This window comes from Nasonia vitripennis, chromosome 3 (assembly GCF_009193385.2).
Source record: "Nasonia vitripennis strain AsymCx chromosome 3, Nvit_psr_1.1, whole genome shotgun sequence".
Taxonomy (NCBI): domain Eukaryota; kingdom Metazoa; phylum Arthropoda; class Insecta; order Hymenoptera; family Pteromalidae; genus Nasonia; species Nasonia vitripennis.
This window is the reverse complement of record NC_045759.1, coordinates 1,406,234-1,426,600: the sequence shown is the minus strand read 5'-3', so window position 1 is coordinate 1,426,600 and position 20,367 is coordinate 1,406,234. Positions and strand designations below refer to the sequence as shown.

General features: G+C 47.1%; 1 protein-coding gene across 9 annotated transcripts in view; it reads right to left on the bottom strand.

The window, feature by feature from the left end:
- Positions 1–20,367, bottom strand: part of LOC100680516 (serine/arginine repetitive matrix protein 1) — a 36,431-nt gene that overhangs the window by 14,428 nt on the left and 1,636 nt on the right. For 3 of the 9 annotated variants that reach the window (XM_031926467.2, XM_031926469.2, XM_031926468.2), the window contains exons 1-3: positions 17,264–17,886; positions 7,535–7,567; positions 7,366–7,431 (exon numbers count right to left, since the gene is read on the bottom strand). In XM_031926467.2, the coding sequence (XP_031782327.1) occupies positions 7,366–7,431; positions 7,535–7,567; positions 17,264–17,341 (177 nt within the window). In that variant the 5' untranslated portion in view covers positions 17,342–17,886. Of the gene's footprint in view, positions 1–7,365; positions 7,432–7,534; positions 7,568–17,263; positions 17,887–19,071; positions 19,167–20,367 lie in introns of those variants that run through there. The other 6 variants (XM_031926466.2, XM_031926465.2, XM_031926462.2 and 3 more) reach the window with 5 other exon arrangements.

The window sequence follows — 20,367 nt, the reverse complement described above, 5'->3', positions numbered from 1 at the left end:
TCTCTCTCTCTCTCTCTCTCTCTCTCTCTCTCTCTCTCTCTCTCTCTCTCTCTCTTGTTGCGCTTCCACAAGGCTGGAATTGATTGCTTCTCCTCTCGAGGATTTTGCTTCTTTTGTGTGCGCGGCGACGCGTGCGTTGCCCGCGTATGCTTGCTTTTGTTTACGTCTCCGGCGGCCCGGGACAAAGGAAGCGAGGCTGATACGGTCCAAGGATATTCGGCGGGGATTTTTTTCGTGAACTTCGAGGGAGAGCTCACTTATGGCTGTGTATCAGGAGAGTTATTGCCTCGGGGAGCTTTTCGTTTAGTCGCGGCGGAAAGTTCATTATTATTGCGAGGATCACGCATTCGCGTACAGCTTCTCGCGTAAGTACAGCCGCTAACAAGATGTAAAATCGCACGCGCGTACGTACGTCGATCGAATCAAACCGAGCTTGCAGCGCGAACAAACTCGCGGCGGCGTCGTCGTCGGCTTCGAAACTTTGGAATTCTGCGAGAGAGATCGCGACTTAATGAGCAGACGTGAAGCTCTCGCGTCGTTATACACCACAGAGCTTGCGCGCGCGCAAGAAAGCAGGGCCTAGGAGTAACTTCTTTAATCGAGTGAGGAAAAAAGTTGGCGCTTCGTACATTTTTTACAAAGTTTTCTCCCAACGTTTCGGATGCAGCTTCGTGCAAAGGGTTCATTTGCGTTTCGAAAATGGCTTTTCCGCGCAGACGACGGGCGACGGAATATGGAGGAGCTTAATGGATTTTGAGTTTTTGGTTTGCCTAGAGGGCTGATGTGATAGCACGTCGAAATTCTCCACTGCCTTATTTGCATGCAAATCGAGAGAGAAAAAAATGTTATTGAGAACTGAATTGTGTTCGACGTGTAGGCAGCTGCAGTGGCGCTGCTTTACGAGGAATCAAATATGAAAGTTGGTAACAAACTTTGTACGAGATCAGCAGCTCGTGAATCAAACGGCCGCGTGGCGCGATTAGTCGTCGTGCGGCGAGTCGGTCACGATTACGGAGAACTTTTACAGCTGCGGAGGCAAAGATTGTTCCTTTCCAATTTTCCGGCGACTTTCCTAATTAGCGATGACAGTGTTTTTTCCGATCATCCGGAAAATTGGAACCACTGCAGCCGACCTTTCTCGCATACGAAATATCAGTAATCGAATTCAGCGAAGTAACCATCAGCGGCAAAGTGAAAAATCAATTACGCGCATCAAAGTTCATTAAACCGGTGTGCGTATCGTCGCTTCGATTAAAACTTCCGACATTGAGCTCCCAAATTGTCGAGGCGGAGCGTTACAATGCGCGCTTTGGCTCTCTCTCTCTCTCTCTCTCTCTCTCTCTCTCTCTCTCTCTCTCTCTCTCTCTCTCTCTCTCTCTCTCTCATAGGGCTCTATGATACGCTATATGTACAGCAGCGAAACTTTGACGATACACGCGTTATAAATTATAAATGATAGGGGCTCGAGCTGTACGCAGGGCTTCTGTGTGGCGATGCGTTGAAGGGCTGCTTGATGATGATTAACTTGTTTGAAGCTTTTGTGTGCTCTGGGTATAAGAAGATTTTGCCGAGCGAAACGCCGTTTATGGGATAAAAAAAGTTTCAGCGTCGATGGCAATTGCTGTCGAGCTTGTCTTAAGGGGCAACCGAGACTTTTTTCTCTCGCAAAAGGGTCTTTGTGGCGTAAAACTGTAAAAACGAAGGCCGAAGGCATTGTACACTTCTTTATTGTTCCCATATGCAGTCAGCAAGAAATGCAGCTCTAAAAGCGGTTTCGACTATTCCGACAACGGGTTTAAGACCTCCGCCGCGTTTCCTGTTGACAAGAAGCGCGACGAGACTAAAAGCTTTCGTTTGATGAGTCGAGCTTGTGCATCACTGCGGTGCCGACCTCAAAGTCGGCCGAAATCCATATTTCAGCGATAAAGCGCGATAAACTATTCATTTACAATGAACAAAATGAAGTTATCAACAAGTCATCGACTGGTGAATTATAGCGCAACCAGACGAGAGCGAAACAGTTAAGGGAAGTTTATCAAAACTAACAATGCCGTTAAGCAAGATTACGATCTTCGCGCGCAGACCGCTTCCCCATTACCGTGATCCGCTGAATAATAGAAACTGCGAATTCAAATTGAAATCAAGTGGTCTATATCGGGGCCTGGAATGACCTATATTCCGAAGCTAAAATCAAACGTGTAATATCCTCTGAATTATATTTCCACGTATACGAGCGAACGCCTAATACGTGTCACAAGCCTTCGTTCAAACAGCAGACTACAGATTAACAAATTCGCCATTATAAATCGTCGAGAGAGCAAATTCAGCGCGAGATATCGTTTCAACAGCAGCGAACGGCTTAGCAAGTTTTAACGGTGATACGCCAGCGGAAATTTACACCCGCTGTATTGAATGCGTAAGTTGGCCGCTCGTAAAAACGCTCTCCTCTGCGCGAGAGCAGAGAGAGAGAGAGAGAGAGGCGCAAACTGCGCGGATGTATCCGTAATATATATCCATTCTCATTAGGGTAGAGCGCTTATCTCTTTAAATGAAACTTTAAACTTTAACAGGCCGTAAAGGGCAGCAGAAGATTTTATTCGGTAAACTTCGTCGGGGACAGCGGAGTAGTGGCGAAAGTTTGGCGGAGAGCGAGTGTAAAATGAACGTCGGGAGAGCCCCGAAAGAGCAGCTCGATAAAGAGTATATGGAGCGAAGTTGCGGATGAAGCTCGCGAGAGAGTAGTTTGATAATCAGTGTATACGCGCGCATGAAAAGTTACAATTCGCTGTATAGCCGATACGCGCGCTTCGCGGCGGCCCTACTGTTACACTCCGGCGGTAATCAACATGGATCCATTATTGATCTCTCGCTAGCTCGCGGTGGCGATTAGTTCTAAACTTGGCTCAGAACTTTAGGGGCTGAATTAGAGCTTGAATAAATAATGTGATCGATGTATTCGAACTTCTGTATATTTCATTCGCGGGTGCGGGGGGATACCTTGAAAACACACACACGCGCGAGCAGGGCTTTTTGAGAAATCGATTTTCAGATAGATCAATAACCCAGATAAGACCAAGTCAAAAGTTCCCATTAGACTTTTATATAACCTCGAGGAGATAACGACGAGTAATATGCCTTCTTCACAAGTGAATCGGCGATTCAGGGCTCTTACTTCGCGGGGAGGTTTCATTTCGTTCCTCGAGGTGCGTTGCGGGGAACAGTCGATGAAAATCAAAATTGCAATGAAAAAAACGAAAGTAGAACACCCAATAAACTGGCAGTCTCTCGCCCGATAAACTTAATTTAACGCGACGCGCCATCCACACACACACGCACACATCCCTGATATTAGGGTCTCCTGAACCGAGGCTTTTACGCGCGATATCGAAGCACTCACTGGAAGATCACGGCAACGTGAAAAAAGTTCGCCCTTAACTTGTTTATACACCGCGGATGTATACGGTGCAACTTTTATACTTTTTCGAAAAAAGAGAGACCGAGCCGCGAATCAAAACAGAATCACGACGCCTACACAGATTCCGATCGATATGCGGGTAGGGTAGCTTTATCATATCGGATGTTGGACTCAGTTTTCGCGGATTTCCTCGCGGTGCAGGCAAAGCTCGGCGAGTTCGCTTCGTATTACAGCGTGTACTAAAGACGGCCGCTATACGTTGTCGCGGAAACACATCGCGCGGCGCGGTATTTCGAGGAGATCAGGGCTGCGTGTAAAAAGTGAACGACAGGCATCGCTGCCGCAGTGATAAAGACGCGAGTAAATAAATCGATATCGGCGCGAGCTATCGCCTGGGCTTTCGTGTCGTAACAAAAGAATCGGATTTTTTTTCCTTTCGTTACACTGATTTATACATCGCCTTATCTTATCTTCCGGCTCTGCTGCCGTGTGTGATATAATCGTTAAAACGCAATCAAAATATTATGAGAGGCTGCAGTGCACGAATTTATATTTCGAAAAATGTAAATAGCACGAAAAACGAAACACGGCTCGCTGGTTAGGAAGTTGTTTGCCAACTTTCCTTTGGCGAATTTGAAAAGTTTATTCATAAAAAAAAAAAAAAACCATTCGAAATTTTACGCCGTATATCTGGGGGATGTTCTCTGTATATTGCATATTCTCCAGCTTTTCACTCGGTCATTTCACAGAGTTTTCGCCGCTAACGAGGTACACGAACCTTCTACTGCTATCTATAGAAAAAAGCTGCGAATTCGAGATACCCCTTTTCGAAAGCAATTCGTTTTCCAAATACCACCTATATACAAAAACTCCCCAAAGAAAAGTACACACCAACTCTCATTAGAGGCGCGCCATAAACGTCAGAATCAATCAAACGGTCCTCACACAGGCGCTATATCCGAGACAATATCTCCTTTTCAATAAGCGCGAGCCCAACAATGACGAAACTCGTGCGCGTACCTACATATATACAGCAAACAACTCTCGCTGCGGCTAAAGTTGGCGTATATAGTCCGGGATTCGCGTGTCGTTCCGCCAGCGCAAACTTTCCTGATGGCGAACTTCGGGCCCGTGTAGCACAGATATACGCGCTCGAAGGAGGAAAAACCGACTAAACGTTTTGTGCACTGATCAATTTGGTCGCCGCGCTGATTCGCGCGAGAATTTGCCTGTGGCGCGGTAAGAAGTTGACGCCGAGCTTTTTTCCACTCAAAGGGCTTGTTTGCGGCGTCGGCGGGACGCTGCCGCAAGTATCGCAAACTTTGAGCGCCTTGTGATAAAAATTTCCATGCTGCTTTAATTAAATTTTATTTCGTTTTAGACTTACGAGAGCAAAGGTGTTATTATTGCTTTAATTAACGGAACGTCGAAGGAAAATACCGCGAGAGGGTCGAGGAGAAAGCATCGGAAAATGGAATGCGCGAAACTCATCTTTTCGGAGGCGGATCGATGATATCCCGCGCTCGCGCAAGTACGTGCGCGCGCGGGCCGAAGTTTTACTGCATTATTATAAAATTTCTCCTGTTATCATAACGCTGTTCCGCGAACTCGATTTAATCTCGAATTTAGTAGCGCAGCCGCGGCAAAGTTTCAATTTCATATAGAGCACACTACTGGACCGAAAGTTTAATCGATTAAGATATCCCCTGTGTGCGTCGACTCGTTTGCAATAACATGTTCGGCAGAGGCTAATTATTGCCTGTATCGTCGAATTCTTATACAGCACTCGATCGACCGATGGAAAATAAAGCTAATATTGTTGAGATTCTACAACGAGTTTTTAGCTCGCGAGCCATTCCGTTGTATCAAATCGACCTACTTTCGCGCTTCTCGACCCACTTGAGAGTCTTGCGAAAATTTACTGCTGTGTATGTTGCCGGTCATTACCAACGAGGCAATCTTCGGCGTTTTTATTCCGCGCTATCTTATAAACTCGAAAGTACGACTATTATCGCGTTAACGGCGATCGGGCTGAAACGTTTACGTAAACGCTTCACGAGAGAAGCTTTCGTTAACAAGGTTATACGCGCATCGCGAAAACTTGAGAGATTTTACGAGTTTCAGCTCTCGCTGATGCTCGAGATTTTTAATTCGAAAGAATTCAGCGAAAATTAATTGGAATATACGTCACGCGAATAAAAATCGTGGAGAGCTTTCGACGTTTACGCGCAAACTGGAATTGTATAAAAGTTTCGCGGACCTTGCACTTTTTGGCAAAATTTACCGTATGACCAGGTCGGCCCTATATCTGTAAACTGAGGGAACACTCTGTTGAAAGTTTTAATCGGGGAGGTGGCGATGTAATGGCTTAATGCACTCTGACATTCATAATTAACTTTCAGTCGCTGCAAGTGCGTTATGTATATGTGCGAAGCTTTCTAAATTTATTTTTAATCAATTCCACTCTCAAAGGACCGTTATTTCATATTGCAAGTGTTTGTGCAAAGTGTCGATGTTTAATATTCGAACTACTACGTGTACTTCGACTATTGAGTGTTATAATTATGCGATAAAAATTTTCGCGGGTAAAACTTCGCGATAATTGAAACTTGCGAATTCAAACACGAAATATATGTAGCACCGATACATTTTTAATGGAGCTTTATACGGGAGCTATAGAAGGGCTGTAAAAAATTCTTCTGTACAAGGGTATAAAAACTTGCGGAAGGATAAAGGCTGCGGCGCGGCGGGGGATACATAACGCGCGAGGAAAATGTATTATTGAATCGCCCAGGGAAATCTTCGTTTCATCATAACTACCGAGTTAAAACCTCAATCGAGCGAATCACCCGAGCTCGGCGTATAAAGCGTCTAATCCGCTTTACAAATGAAAAAATCCCATTTCGTTACGTGTAACATTCCTTCGAAAAGCACCAAATCAAGCTCAACTCGTCAGCAGCAGCAGGAAGAAAACGGTCCGGCTATACTGCACGTAGACTCACAGTTCAACGCACTTCCAGCCCCAGCGGCAGCATCGCATCGCGGAGAGGCAACAGCCCCCGCAGGTGCTCCGGTGCAGGCACACTCATCCGCGCACGGGCACGTAGGAAATGGCTTCGCCGTCATAACTCGATTTCGCGCGCGCAAAGTCTCTCCCTGCATCCCGCAAGCTTTCGCAGAGCTGCACATATATACACAGCCGCAGCCAAGTCCGCGCGGCTGCATTGGCACACTCGCGCGCGCGCGCGGCGGCAATGCGGTAACAAGGTCAGCCACGCGCCGCCAGCGGTTCCTGCCTTATCGACGCTTACGCGTCTGTAACCTACCTGGTTTATAAATAAAGTAAAAGAGAGAAGTAAAAGAACGACGTCGATGGACTCGAAGACGCTGCCGCAGCTGTCGGGTTTCTTTCCTGCACGCTTAATGCTCTTTTTTCTTGCCACTGCTGCGCGCGCGGCTGTCTCCGGTTATAATTGCATAGGCGCACGAGTTACATTTCGTGGTCCGCGCTGCTTACGGCTTTACTGCGCGAGCGCGCTTCACCTCGACTTATTTTAATGAACTGGCTTTATTGATCCTTTTTCGGCTATATCGGAGCCCACCCCCCCCCCCATCATTTTTTCACCAGTCGAGATCGTCTGATTGACGGCCCGCGCGTCTCTGAATTAATTAAACCATTTCGAATTTTTTAATTACAGAGAGCTCCGAACTCGATAGCGGCTGATTATAAGTTTGTCTAGTATAGGCGCGTATACTTTATATCAAACGCGCGCCGTGTTTAATTAAGGGGAGATACGTGGAAACTTCGTAAACTATTCATTAAAAGCTTCGCGTAGTACAATTATTTACCTTCCGCTAAACAACGCTTCGTCGAACGGCGATGCTTAATCGATGCGCGCGGGTATAAAGAAGAGTGAAAAAAGAGACAAAAAGAATAATATATACGTTACCTGCCACCTTCCGAGGGCTACGATGTGCAGCGTGATTTTCCGCAACCCGTCCACGATGTCGGCGTTCTGTAAGCATCGATATAAAAGAGGGTCGCGCTCGTTAATTCCATTAATTAGCTCCTCGATCAAGCGCTCGTTGTCGCTTCTTTCTCTCTCTCTCTATACTTACGTTCGGATCATTCTTCTGCTGGCCCACGTAGATCTGAAAGAGAAAAAAGATGGCTTAGCAATGTGTCTTCCGAACGAGCTATCGAGAACTACTTTCGTCGTAAAAAATAAAAGTGCGTATGCGTACAATATTGGAGAAGCAAATACACCGAGTGCGCGCGAGGCGGGGGATTCGAAACGCCGTAAAAATGTTAAATTCAGCGCGAGCTCGTAAAGTAAATCAGAGGCTCGTATAAACAAGCGTAAAAAAAATTCCGCGCACGCAACAAGCCGTAAAACCATTGGAACGTTTCATTCATCGACGAGCGAGTAATACGAAGAAGTTCGTTAATCAAACGATCAAATCGTCCGAAAGCTCTGATTATAGTTCTTGTAGCTGGAGCTACATCACTCGCGCAGTTTGTGTCAACCGCACCGATAAAGTCGTTAAAACGAGACGGATGATCCGCCTAAATCTAAAAAACCGCACTGGCTCTCCCAACCAAAGACTGAACCTCCGCTGTGCAGCAGAGCCGGTGAAAAAAAAAATCGCACCGCGCGGATGTCGAAAACATTCCAAACCCGAGCGAGCAGCGTGTCGTCCCATTTAATCGCGAGCGCAAGTTCGCCGTGATCATACACGCGTGTGTATATCTATAGGTATATCGGAGTTATATAAACTTCTCGCGCGCCAATAAGCTGACGGCAGTGCGCGCGCGCGACGGCATTAACGTATTCGCGAGCGCAACAATGATGAACTCTCTCTCGCAATTGAAATCGCCGAGGCTTCGTCGTTGCGCGGAAACACGCGCAGTTTGCTAACGCTTCAAAAATGAGGAATTACACCGAGCTAGAGGAATTTTAATATGGGAACGTTTTTCTTTTAATAGCGGCTCGTTCTCATTAGGACAGCAGTATAATCGATACGTGTATACTGTGGAGCACGTTATTATGGACGAAAACAGTGTATACACTCCATTTTTCGCGCGGTATTGTAGCTCGTAACAAAAGCATCGCAAATATAACACGTACAACGAATAAAAAAGGAGAAATTGTCGGCGAGAGTGAGAGAGAGAGAGAGAGAGAGAGAGAGAGAGAGAGCAGCGGCGCATATTCCTGTCGGGCTCTCGCTAACAATGCTGTATATTTATGACCCTAACCTCAAAACTGAAGATTACACGTACAACGGGAGCTTGCGCGCGAGACTGGTGAATTCGCAATTTTCACCTCATCCCATCTTTATTCTCCAGTTCCGCTCGGCGGTAGGGAAGCTCGCGCCTTTCATCATTTCGTTCGCGGAATAACACTTTCTCGCTATGTCGCGGCCAATTCGATTTTCGTCGCAGACCCATGTGAGAGCGAGTTTGACTTCTCTCGATTGATTTCATCCGATTACGCGACGAATGACTTTGAAAAGTATTCCGCGGCAACGGAGAATGACGCGCGCTAGCGTAGTTGTGCGACGTGGAAAGTTACGCGCTTATTTCTGAAAAAATCGAATTCGCCGCCGCTGATTAAGAACTCATAGAGCTGAGGTCGCTGAAGCTTGACAACGGCTGCGATACTTTTCAGGACTGAAGTTCGCATAGTATACGCACGATGAGCTTGTAAATTAATTCAAACAGCCGCGTGCACTAAATATCAGCGTAATATATCACTTCGTCAACAAGATAAGCGCGTATTATATCACCTCGACGCCGATGATGCAGATGCATTGAATAACCCGTTCTCGCGCGCGGTATACGTTGCGGGAGCGCTTTGGCTAAAATGTTCAATAAAGCTCAGGAATGGCTGATATCAGGGCGCAGATATTAAATTTTGAATTTCGGAATTGCAGATCTGAAGTAGCGCGCGAGATGCCGCTGTCGCTGCCGCACATACGCGTATTCGGAATATGCGGCCAGCTCCGGATATGCTATATCTCGGGGAAATTATTATTTTTCCCCTGATTCATGCGGGAATCCATCCCGGGGCTGTGCTTTCCGCGATGATTTTTCACGCTTTTCGAAAAGCAGAGGTAATTTTCCGGCGTTAAATCATCCGCCTCGCGCCGCAGAAGAAGCTTCAGCCCACGATTCATCAATCTCGTCTCTCGCTCTGCACCAACCGACGAGATAAAATGAAAATAAAAAGCCCAAGCGCGCGCCGTCTTCCTCGAATAACTATCAGTAATGTCCGCTATACGGTATACACATTATATAGACTGGCAGATAGATATACAGGCGAACGAGAGGCGCGCGCTCGGCAGTTCGCTGCATAATCAATATATCGCGGCGGCCGCTCGCGCGCGCTGCACAACGGAAGTTGGAACCTAAGCTGCCGCGCGAGCCCCGGCGTAACTTGTAATTCTCGCTCACGATCTCGTGTATCTGCGCAACACACGCCGAACGCATCATCAGAATGCGGGGGAGGCTGCGATAAAATGAGCGTATAAAACGGCGATAAAAGAAAAGGGGCAAAGAGTGACCGGGTTCGCGCTCGCGCGTATGTCTCGAGGGAGCTAAACGAGCTGCAGCTGCACTGCTCTGTGAAAGACGGGGTGAAATTTTTCTATTTCGGAGGCGCCGCTCTAAGAGATGGGAGTTTTTTTTTTGTTTTTTGGGGTAGAGACTCGAAAGAGAAATTGCATTGTTACGAGGGCGAGCGATAGTCGATTCATCGACGTTGTGCGATAATCCTCCCGTTTTATTCTCTGTTGACTTTGTGTAAACTGCGCAAACTTGACGAGCCGGCTTTCCGGGTTTAAAAATTATTCGCTCGAAAAAGAAAAAAAGAATCAATCGTCGATCTCCGGATTCCCTCCTCGTCGCCGGCAAATCGTCCTCCGCGCAATTTCCATCCGACGCTGGTTCGTGCAGCGCATCTCTCTCCTACAGCGCGCACTGTGTGTGTGTGTGTATGTACGCGCGCCGCCGGGTTTTCGGAACGGCGGCGCACACGGGGTAGTTTTATCGACTCGCGCGCGCGCCTAGTACACGGCGGCGCGTCTGCAGCCTCTCTCTCTCTCTCCTTTCGCGGCTCTTTCTATATATACGCGTGTCTTTTCCTCGGCACTCTATAGAGATGCGCGATTTATCTCTCCGAGGCTGCTCGGATCGGCCGATATTTCCGAACTCGGGCCGGCCACTGTTTCTTCCTTTCGGACTCGCTTCTTATTTAAAATTTACGCTATTTTTCGCGCTGCGGGAAAGTTTCGTCGGCCGGGCTTGTTTGTTAAAGTTTCACGGGTGGGTCGGGGCTGCTGCTGGTGGATTGAATTTTTTATGCGGGATTTGCGTGTTGTTTGGATGGAGCGGTCGATGAGTGCACGGAGGCTGGACTCGGGAAAATTGTCTTTTTCACAGAGCCTTAATACCGCAAAAGAGAGAAAAAGCTTGCAGCAGTGCGGCGAAAAGCTCTGGCAATTGCAATTAATGTCTTTTTTTTTTTCATCCTCGAGCGTCGCAATAACGTAAAACCATCACGTTCGTTAAATATATAACTCTATACCCACGACGATGATATCGAATTATAACGGGGACGATCCGCAGCGGCGGCGCACGCGATTGAAAACGTGTTCGAGAGTATTATACACGCGGGGGAGGCTCTGAAAGTTTGTCGGGATACGCTACTCGCGCGAAGGAAAAAGTTGCGGATACGAAGAGGAGGTCGATTTTTTTTCTATCTGGGGCACACGTTATGATCGTGTGTGTGTGTGTGTGTAACGCCGCGCAAGGAGAAAGGTCGCCTCTCTCGACGTAATTTGCGCGGAATATTTTTGGTTTTATTAATCCCCATATAGATGGAAGGGTGGCCCGCGGCACGAAGTTTCTGCGGCGAGGAATGTTTGCGCAGAATTATATAAAAGTTTCGCGGCACGCGCGACGATAAGGAAAATTACAGCGAACCTTTTTTGCGATAGACCCGTGAGCGTTTTTGCGCGTGCGGGGACGTATTGCTGCTTCGTCATGGGTTTTATGCTCTGTACTATTGCAAACTCGATTAAATCGCGAGCGCGTGTTGTAACGCACGTCCTGTCATTTCGGCCGGGGAAAGAAAGAGGCTTTGTTTTCTTTCCTTTTAAATTTGATGGAGTGTAACCTACTTCGATTTAAAACTTCTTCTTTTATAAACCGAGTAATTTTAACTAATGCACTTTTCATTGCGCGAGTATACGCTTCGAGCATCCAGATCAATGTTTGCAATAATAAAATTCCAGCTTTCAGCAACTCTCCGCCTTTACGTAGACCGGAGCTGAAGCGTTTCTATACCGCCGCGCGCGCGCTCTCGAGATAAAGCACGACGCTGTTTATAGAAAAAAGAAACGCCTTCACTCAACGTCGCCCACTCTAAAAACATTTTGTCCGCCTGCACTGAATATTAACTTTCACCGGCCGTAACGTGATTCCTGAGCTAGGAGGCGATGTACAATCGCGCGTAAATTTTAAAAGCCATCGCTCGTATAACGTTTCTGGTGCAACAATCCCAGAAAGAAGACGTTTCGAAGAAAGTAAGAGCTGAGCACCTGTCCCGGCCCAAATTCAATCAAACGCATATCCAGCACTATACGAGCACTCATAGGCCGCTTCGGCATAATCAAATAGACGTAATCTGGCAGAAGAGGGAGCTAGGCGCCCCTGCACGTGGGCAACCTTGTCGCACATTGATTTCTCACTACCTACTAGCCGCTTGTGCGCGGAGCTCGACTGCCGAGGCGGCGGCGATACGGCCGTTCTTTTTTTTGCCTGGAGATTGCCGTGTTTAAGGGGCCGACAGGCGTGCAGTAGCAGCGGCTTGCTTCTTTTTATTTGTTTGCCGTGATGCTCTGGTGTGAGTCTAATTGCTTTGTGGCCGGCTTTATGAAACAGGTGCGGTGTATTTTAACCCGCTATTCCACAGTCGCTCTTATATTTACTAATCCTATAGTCCTCTGTGTCCTTCTGTGCATTAAATTTTCTTTGGAATATAGTATAACGTCGCGGTTATTATTTTAATGACGAACGGAAGAATTCATTGAGCGAAAAGAATTTTTAAGTTTTGAAAGGAGCGAAGGAAAAAAGGCGTGACTAGCTAGTTTGAGATAAAGCGTAATCTAGATGATAACGACGACGCGACACATGCGCTAAAAAAATCATGTATCCGCAGGTTCATGAGTTGGGAAACAAAATAATTGCGTTAGCGCGTTGCGCTTCGTTTATGAAGCGAACGCGAAAGTTTGCGATTTTTAAACTAGCCGCTCTCCTGCGCTGCTCTGAGATTGTTTTCGAGAGAGAGAGAGAGAGAGAGAGAGAGAGAGAGCTATTTTTATGTAACTCCGACGATGCAGTGTGTGTTATTATCGCGTCTTTTGGAATTTGATAACGGAATTTTATATAATGAATCTCTCTGTATTATTCCGAGAGTGAAATATCATCAACTTTGAATATTCAATTAAACAACCTTTCTGTCCGCAGCGTAAAGAAATACACAGCATGTGTACAACGAAAGACAAGGTGAGAGCCGCGCAGCACGAAAAATCACGAGACACCTGATTACCAAAGCGTATACACACAGTATACACTCTCGTCCAAACGCGCATGTAGACTCTCCGATTGACACGCGAGAGAGCCTCTCGATATAAACCTGCGCGCGCGAGAACGCGTGCCGAGACCTCGAAAAAGCCAGTCGCCACCGCCGCCGAACGGGTGGGGAGGGCTACCTTATATATACATATATACACATCGAAGACGACGAAAAGCGAGACGCTATGATCGCGCGCGCGAGAAAACCTCCTCGTCGGCGCGACTGGCCCCTTCTACGCTCGTGAGTTTTATAACACAGCGGAAGCGTGTAATTTTCACGACTTTGAACTCTTTTGTCGAGCGAGGAGATGCGGTTTTTATTTACATAGGAAAATTTTGTTTCTGATGAATGGAACTCAGTCGAGTTGGCGTGACTGTTGGTTTTTGGTGCGATAATTACTGTGTTATACGGCCATTAGCTGTGTAATTATCATTGGGAGATTTAGTAGATAACTGCTTTATCGATCCGTTATTATTGCCTCGCGATATCGGAGCACATCAGAATAATGGCGCATAGTATATTATATTTCTCGATCAAAGTCTGTAACCAAGCCGTATTCTTGTATTACTGCACTTATGACGTTGAAATTGGATGGTCTGAGTCGAAATTACGTGAATTGCGTGTTTGTACTAGATATAAAAAAAAAATAACACCGTACCTGCCTTGTCAGAGTTGTAATTAAACGCAAACACCGTTTGATAAAGGCAGCGATCGGATAATAACGAAGAAGAGCAAATTCGTCACAAAACTCGAACTTTGGCACCTTTGCATAAGCCCGCACTCTAATTGATCTCGGACAAAAAATTCTGTCGCGTCACTCATTCAGATGGAATTGGTAAAAAGAAAGAAAAAGATAAAAAATCCTCAAAGTTTTCCAGGCTAAAACAGAAGTTCCTAGATTCTTAAATGGTTTAATGAAAATATAGCGTCTCGAAAATTTTCTGGGTTACACTCAACGTGTTTCAACGAACACACAGTAGGAAGAGTACTCCGGAGGAATTAGAGCTGGCTCGTGAAAATACCAAGTGCTTCTTAGTGTGGAATTACGCGCTAATTACCATTTCACTTTCTATTTTACGGCTCGCTCGACGAAAAAGAAGTCGATTAAAATAAAAAAAAAAAAAGATCGTCCGTCGCACTTCTCCAATCGATCCCAAAAATATAAAACCTGTACATTCAGCACTGAAAAAACACGTCGCTTATGGTAATAATAATTCACTTTCACTGATCGCGCTGACCGCCGACAAAACTCTCTCGATGATTCACACACCAGAATTGCGTCACTCTCCAGCAAGAGCCATTGTTAAACGGCTCTACGCGCCGTTCGGAAACCGCACTTTGCGAATCCATCAACGTTAACGAGAAAACATCCACAAAGTTCGCACAGGTAAACCCGGGAAGAATTTGACTCCAGCGATGAACATCCGCTCGCGGCACATCAGCGTCTCGGGTTCGAACTTTTATTCGGCGTGTGTATAAGAACGCCTCGCGCGCGCGCGGAAAATAGCGTCGAGCGGAATCCGATTTTCGAGATTTGAGCTCGCCGCGATGAAGTTGATTATACGGTCGAATCGGATTTTGCTAATTTTCAGATTTCTCTATACGGACCCCGGCTTCGAGGCTGAAAAAAAAAGAACGACGCCGCGTCTTTGTAGGTCAATTCCGGCGTGTCTGAAGCCAGATACCTACAGCGCCCGAAAATTCTCTTGAAAACGAAGCGCGGCAGACGGAGAAAGTATGATAATAACGCCGTCTACGCACGCTATAAGTACACGTGCATCGTAATCATCTCTTATACGCTCCGCATCTCCATCGCACGCACATATTACACATCCGCAAACTTTGCCGTCATTTTCATTGCGTATAAGCGCTCGAGATACACCGCAGCAGTGCCGCCGCGTGTACACACGTGGATTTTCCCGTCGAGCGATCACTGCGGCTTCTCTTTCGTATGGCGGCTGCTGCTGCGGCGGTTTATAGACCGTGCAGCACCGAAATTCTTTTTCATTATCCTACATAGCCTTCGCGTGAGCGAATAATACACCGAGGATCAGTTATTTTAATTTGTCGACTGTAAAGCATGTCGCGTGTCGCCAAATGAAATAGTTCGCGGGGCCGAGACTATTTGTTTTTGATATTTGTGTGCGACGATGCAGCTGCGGAATGCGCGCTTTGATACATATTTACAACAGCGGGACGTTTCATATAATCTATACTATTTGCGAGAAAAGAGAGAGAGAGAGGGGGGGGGGCGTGGAATCCAGGCTCGACAGTTACGCTAGGAAGCTATTTCGAAAGGCGACGTGTCGGGTATTATGGATCGTTTCGGACTGAAATCGCGGGGAATCCTCTGTTCTTCGACTGTTTTATATTTATATCTTCGCCGAGAGTTATTTCCAAAGCCGTATACATCTATCTATCCGAGATAAGCATCGCTCGCGCGAGGGGCTGATCAATACGAAAAAGTACCGCCTGTATAAGAGCCTTGGGTTATAACGATAGCTTCATGCAACGAAATTTCACGCCGAGTCTCAATTATAACAAGTATATTTCAAGCTAGTCGGAACAGACCTTGAGTACAGGCTGGTTACGCGCCTAATGAAACGCGCTGCGGCGGCGCGGCTCTCTCGGAAGAGCTGGATATTCAGCGACGTTTACACGCTCGTGAAATATTAATTTTTGCGATTATTCTATTTAAAGCAGCAGCGGAGAGCGTATACACGTGCACACCCCTTGCACCTGTCCGTTCCTCTCTCTCTCTCTCTCTCTCTCTCTCTCTCTCTCTCTCTCTCTCTCCTCGCTTCGGAGCAAATTCATCCAGAACCGAGGTGCGCTGAGCAGCTCTACAGCCGCAGAGAGTGGTCTTACTGCTCTCTCGCGCGCACACGTGTGTGTTACGTGAGAGAGCAAAATGATATAGGTGCGTTTATGCGGCTATACGCCCGCGCGAGTTCTCCGGCGGGCTATCCAAATACAGAGCGCAGTTTCATTTACAGAGAGAAAGAGAGAGAGAGAGAGAGAGAGCGAGAGAGAGAGAGAGAGAGAGAGAGAGAGAGAGAGAGAGAGCACTTTCCCAAATTAATAGTTTTCGAGTAATAGAGTTTACGGGCGCCGCGATAATGACGGTAAAACTGAGAGAGCAATAACGCAAATTGCCCGGACGATTGCGCCAAGACAAACACCGCGTGCGCGCGCGCGCGTGCTGCCGAGAGAAATTCCTCGAATCCTCCACAATGCGTGCCTGTACCGCGCGCACGCGACGAACAATTAAGAAAAAAGGGAGGGGGGAACGAGCAGGTGCCTCGTAGTATTATATATAAGAAGAAAGCCAAACTCTCGTCAGGATGGAAGAAAGGAAAAGCGCGTCCCGTTTTTCGTCGTCGCTTTCCTCTAATGACATCATTCTCGCATCGCTGTGCCTATAGCACACGGCGTTATCGCTCGGCAGGAGAGTGTGTCCCGAGTAATCTACTCGGGTAGAATACCGGAGCGCGCGCGCCTTACATCACACGCCGCTGTTCCGCTGTATAAAGCGGCGTGTACGTGCACACGCGGATGCTCTGTGTTTATTAAAAATACGAAGCGAGAGGGTGAGAGAGAAAACAGCCTAAATTCCGAGCGATCGACCGCGCCGACGACGCTGAGGAACCTAACCTTGAAAAACGCACGTTTTGCGAAGTAGCCGCCGCCGCCGCCGCCGCCGCCGCCGCTACGTTATGATGTGTATACCTATATACGCTGTACGGATACGCATCCCCACCCGCAGGAGAGCAGCGCGCTCGCCGATCGTCTTTCCCCTGTGTGTCCCTCTCTTCGCATCGAGAGCTGCCCTCGCTGCTCTGTACAATATAGACTTGACAATGCGTTATGTGTATCGGAGCCGCCGATGCACTGCGAGAGAGAAAAATTCGGAGCAGTGCAGGCGGCGATTACAGAGACGAGAACGCGCGCCATGTACCTATATAGCTATGTATATATGACAATCAGGAGCGTGAGAAGTGCGAGGACGAGTTTTTTAATCGCGCGCCCGATTCTATACTTATCGCGTCTCGCTGTCAGTCGTCGATTTCGCGCGATAGACACGCTGCACCGCAGAAGAGTATGTAAGAGAGGAACGGGTTTGCGCGCGGATTGACGTGCGCAACAGGGTGCATGTATAGAGGAGAGCGTGCACTACAAGTTAGTTGTAATTTCAAAGTACAATAGTCACCTGGTGATCGCGGATGGCATTTTTCAGCTTGTTCTGCACTAACACGATCTCCTCCTGCAGGCCCTTGGATATCTCCATAGTTCCTCGTCAGCGCGAGCCGGCCGCTGTCTTCCCGCAGTCAGTCGCTTCTCTCGCAGTCCGGAATCGCCGCACGGGGGTACGTGCCTGCACACATGCACGCGCTCCAGCACGCTCCAGCAGTCCCTCTCTCGCTCGAGCTGCTGCTGCTGCTGCTGCTGCTGCTATGTACACATGTATACCAAAAATATGTATTATGTACCGCGCACTAGCCCGACTGAATATCTATATATTATATCCGCGATGCACTACGTATATTATAAACGCACAAAGTGTCTATACGTATATAAGTATATCTCGGCAGTGCGCGTAGGTATATAACAGCGTCCGTGGACTAGCATAGGCGCTAATACACCGCAACAGACAGATCACACTCTCGGGCGCGCGCGCACTAACACACACACACACACACAGAGTCAAGGGGGAGGGCTGAGCACAACACGCGGCGGCGGCAACAGACCAGACGGATACGGGACAGGGTGGACACGCGCGCGCGCTCCACAGCGAGAGCGTTTCCGCACTGGATGGTGAGCGGCTGGCTCTGTGCGAGCGAAGCTCTCCGGGAGACACGGCTGTGGCGGCGACGGCGGCGGCGGCGTGTGGGTGCGCGCGCGCGCGCGCCGCCTATAGTGTGTACACGAGTGCGAGTGAGAGGGAGAGAGAAGGAGAGAGGAGAGCTGTGCCGCCTAACCTACAAAACCGAGATGGGATCGCACAGGTTTAAGGGGATTTTGTAATGGGGAGAGCGAGGGCTTGTGTATGGCTGCTTGCTGATGAGATGATGCTAGTAACGTTCGGAGGTGCAGGTAGAAGTAAACAGTTATTTGTTTATACTATAAATTTTCAGGGCGTTTTGCTCGATTATGGGAGATCGAGAGCTGTTTACGTTGCACTGATTATCGACACTTGTTGTACAAAAACTCTGCGATGAAAGTTTCCTCGAATTTCAATTCGTTAATGCAATTAATAATCTCTCCCGATTAACTTTGTTATGGCTGCGTGAGATTTTGGAATAAATCTTTCATTATATGCCACAATGCCGGGAACGAGAGTGCGAACGAGAAAAAAAATGCTCCGCTTTTCCGACATATTCTATTTTTGTGTGCTTGGAGTAGCTGTGTACAGATAATAAGTTTCGTGTACAGCATACGCGCGGAGGCTCGGATTATTATTTTAGCTCTGCTGAAAGTAAATTTGGCTTACGTCAGCGAAATTACAAACTTTTAAATTACGAAACGTTCATGCAAATTAGAGCTATGCCTCTACTTAAATCGTACGCGATACGGAAAATCGGAAACTTTTTACCAAGAGACGAGTGTATAAGATGCGATTATTTATTGCAGAAAGATGCGAATAAAAATAAATCCGACAGGAGCACGCGTCCGCCTGCTTCCGAGCGTCCAACGGAAAGTGACTTATAACTGTAATAACACAATACAGGCGTCGCATAAAACTTCCACATATCGAGCGTTCTATTAGCACTCAACTTCTCTCATAATCATCTCTATTCACGCGGCAACGAAAAATTATTCCACAGCCGCACGCGCAACGAGTTTTGATCCTATAACGTATACACAGCCTATCGAAACAATGCACACCAATGTCGCAGAGTATAGGCTTAAGTAGGTTAAATGTATATCAGTCGTGGTAACGCTCCGCATTATATATATTAAAAGTCAAAAATACACGCCGCGCACGTCTTACACCAGCCGTACAAATATTCCACCAACCTTAGAGTCTTCACTAAACCCTCGCCGATCATCGGGATCGCACTGATTCTCCGAAACTCAAGCCCCAACCGTCGCTATCCCCCGATAAAGTTAATTTCAATAAACAAACGCGCGAGCCGAGACGAGCACGCAGGGAACCGTTGTGAAAGCAGCTTTACGGTCACGTCACGCCGTAACGCGACGGTCACTGCTATAAGGTTAAGGTGGTGTGCCAGAGAGCAGTGCGGTGTGTACTGATCGCCAAAGCGTTTATACAAGGCGTATAAAAACTTCGAGCAGGAAGTGCCTGTGTCCGTGAGCTCAGACTGATGGACGCGCTTAAATAAATATAAATCGTGTAAATTCCACTGTCGCGCGCAGGTGTAATATCCTCCTGCGCCGTGGAACTTTATGGCGTACAGTTACGAGCGTTGATTTTACAGCCTGCTCGTAACTTATTAATATCATATTGGATTGATTCGCTAATTATTCATTACGAAATCCTATCCGTACACAGCCGTGCTCGCATAGCTAACGACAGAAGCGTTCTGTCTCAATCTCGAGTATATGAAAATTATTTCGAGAAGAAAAAAATTTTATGGCCTTTTTTCTATTTAATGTATATTGCAATAGTGCAAAAAAAAAAAAAAGACTTGATATTATATACGCGAGGCTTGCAATAACTGGTTGCGGCTCGTCTTTCGCGATAAAACAAGTCTTTTTTTATTTCATATATAACGCGACGCATCAGCCGTGAAATAACGCATCGGCGCAATCTATCCCAGAGATATCCTTTACATATTGCATTCCTATGGAAATTTCACGTAACTTTCACATTTTATAACTGCGGGGATAGAAACACAACAATAATAATAATAATAATAATACACACGTCGCGCATACGGTTAATAGCCATGAAGCCCAAGCTTTAGCCGCGTACGCTGCACGCCTTGGCTTTTTTAATAGAAAGTCACATGCGTTCAATGACGAGGGCATACATAGGCAGCATATTTTTGACGCACACTTAGTAATTTGACCGCGCGGCGTTGTTACAGAATCGCGTCAGGGAGTCGCGTCTATGTGCGCGCGCGCGCGCGTGTGTGTGTCTGTGTGTGCGAGCGCGCGCGCCAGTAGCGCCCGTGTGCGCGAGCGAGAAAAAGAAGGAAATATAAGTATACGCGTGTACTAAACTACTAAAGGCAGATGGAAATTGTATTAAAGATAAGCGTATTATTTATGCAAGACAAACAAACACACGGCCCGCGGGAGAGGAAGTTCGTGAATAAACCGTTGCGTCGATTGTTGATGTATGTGCTC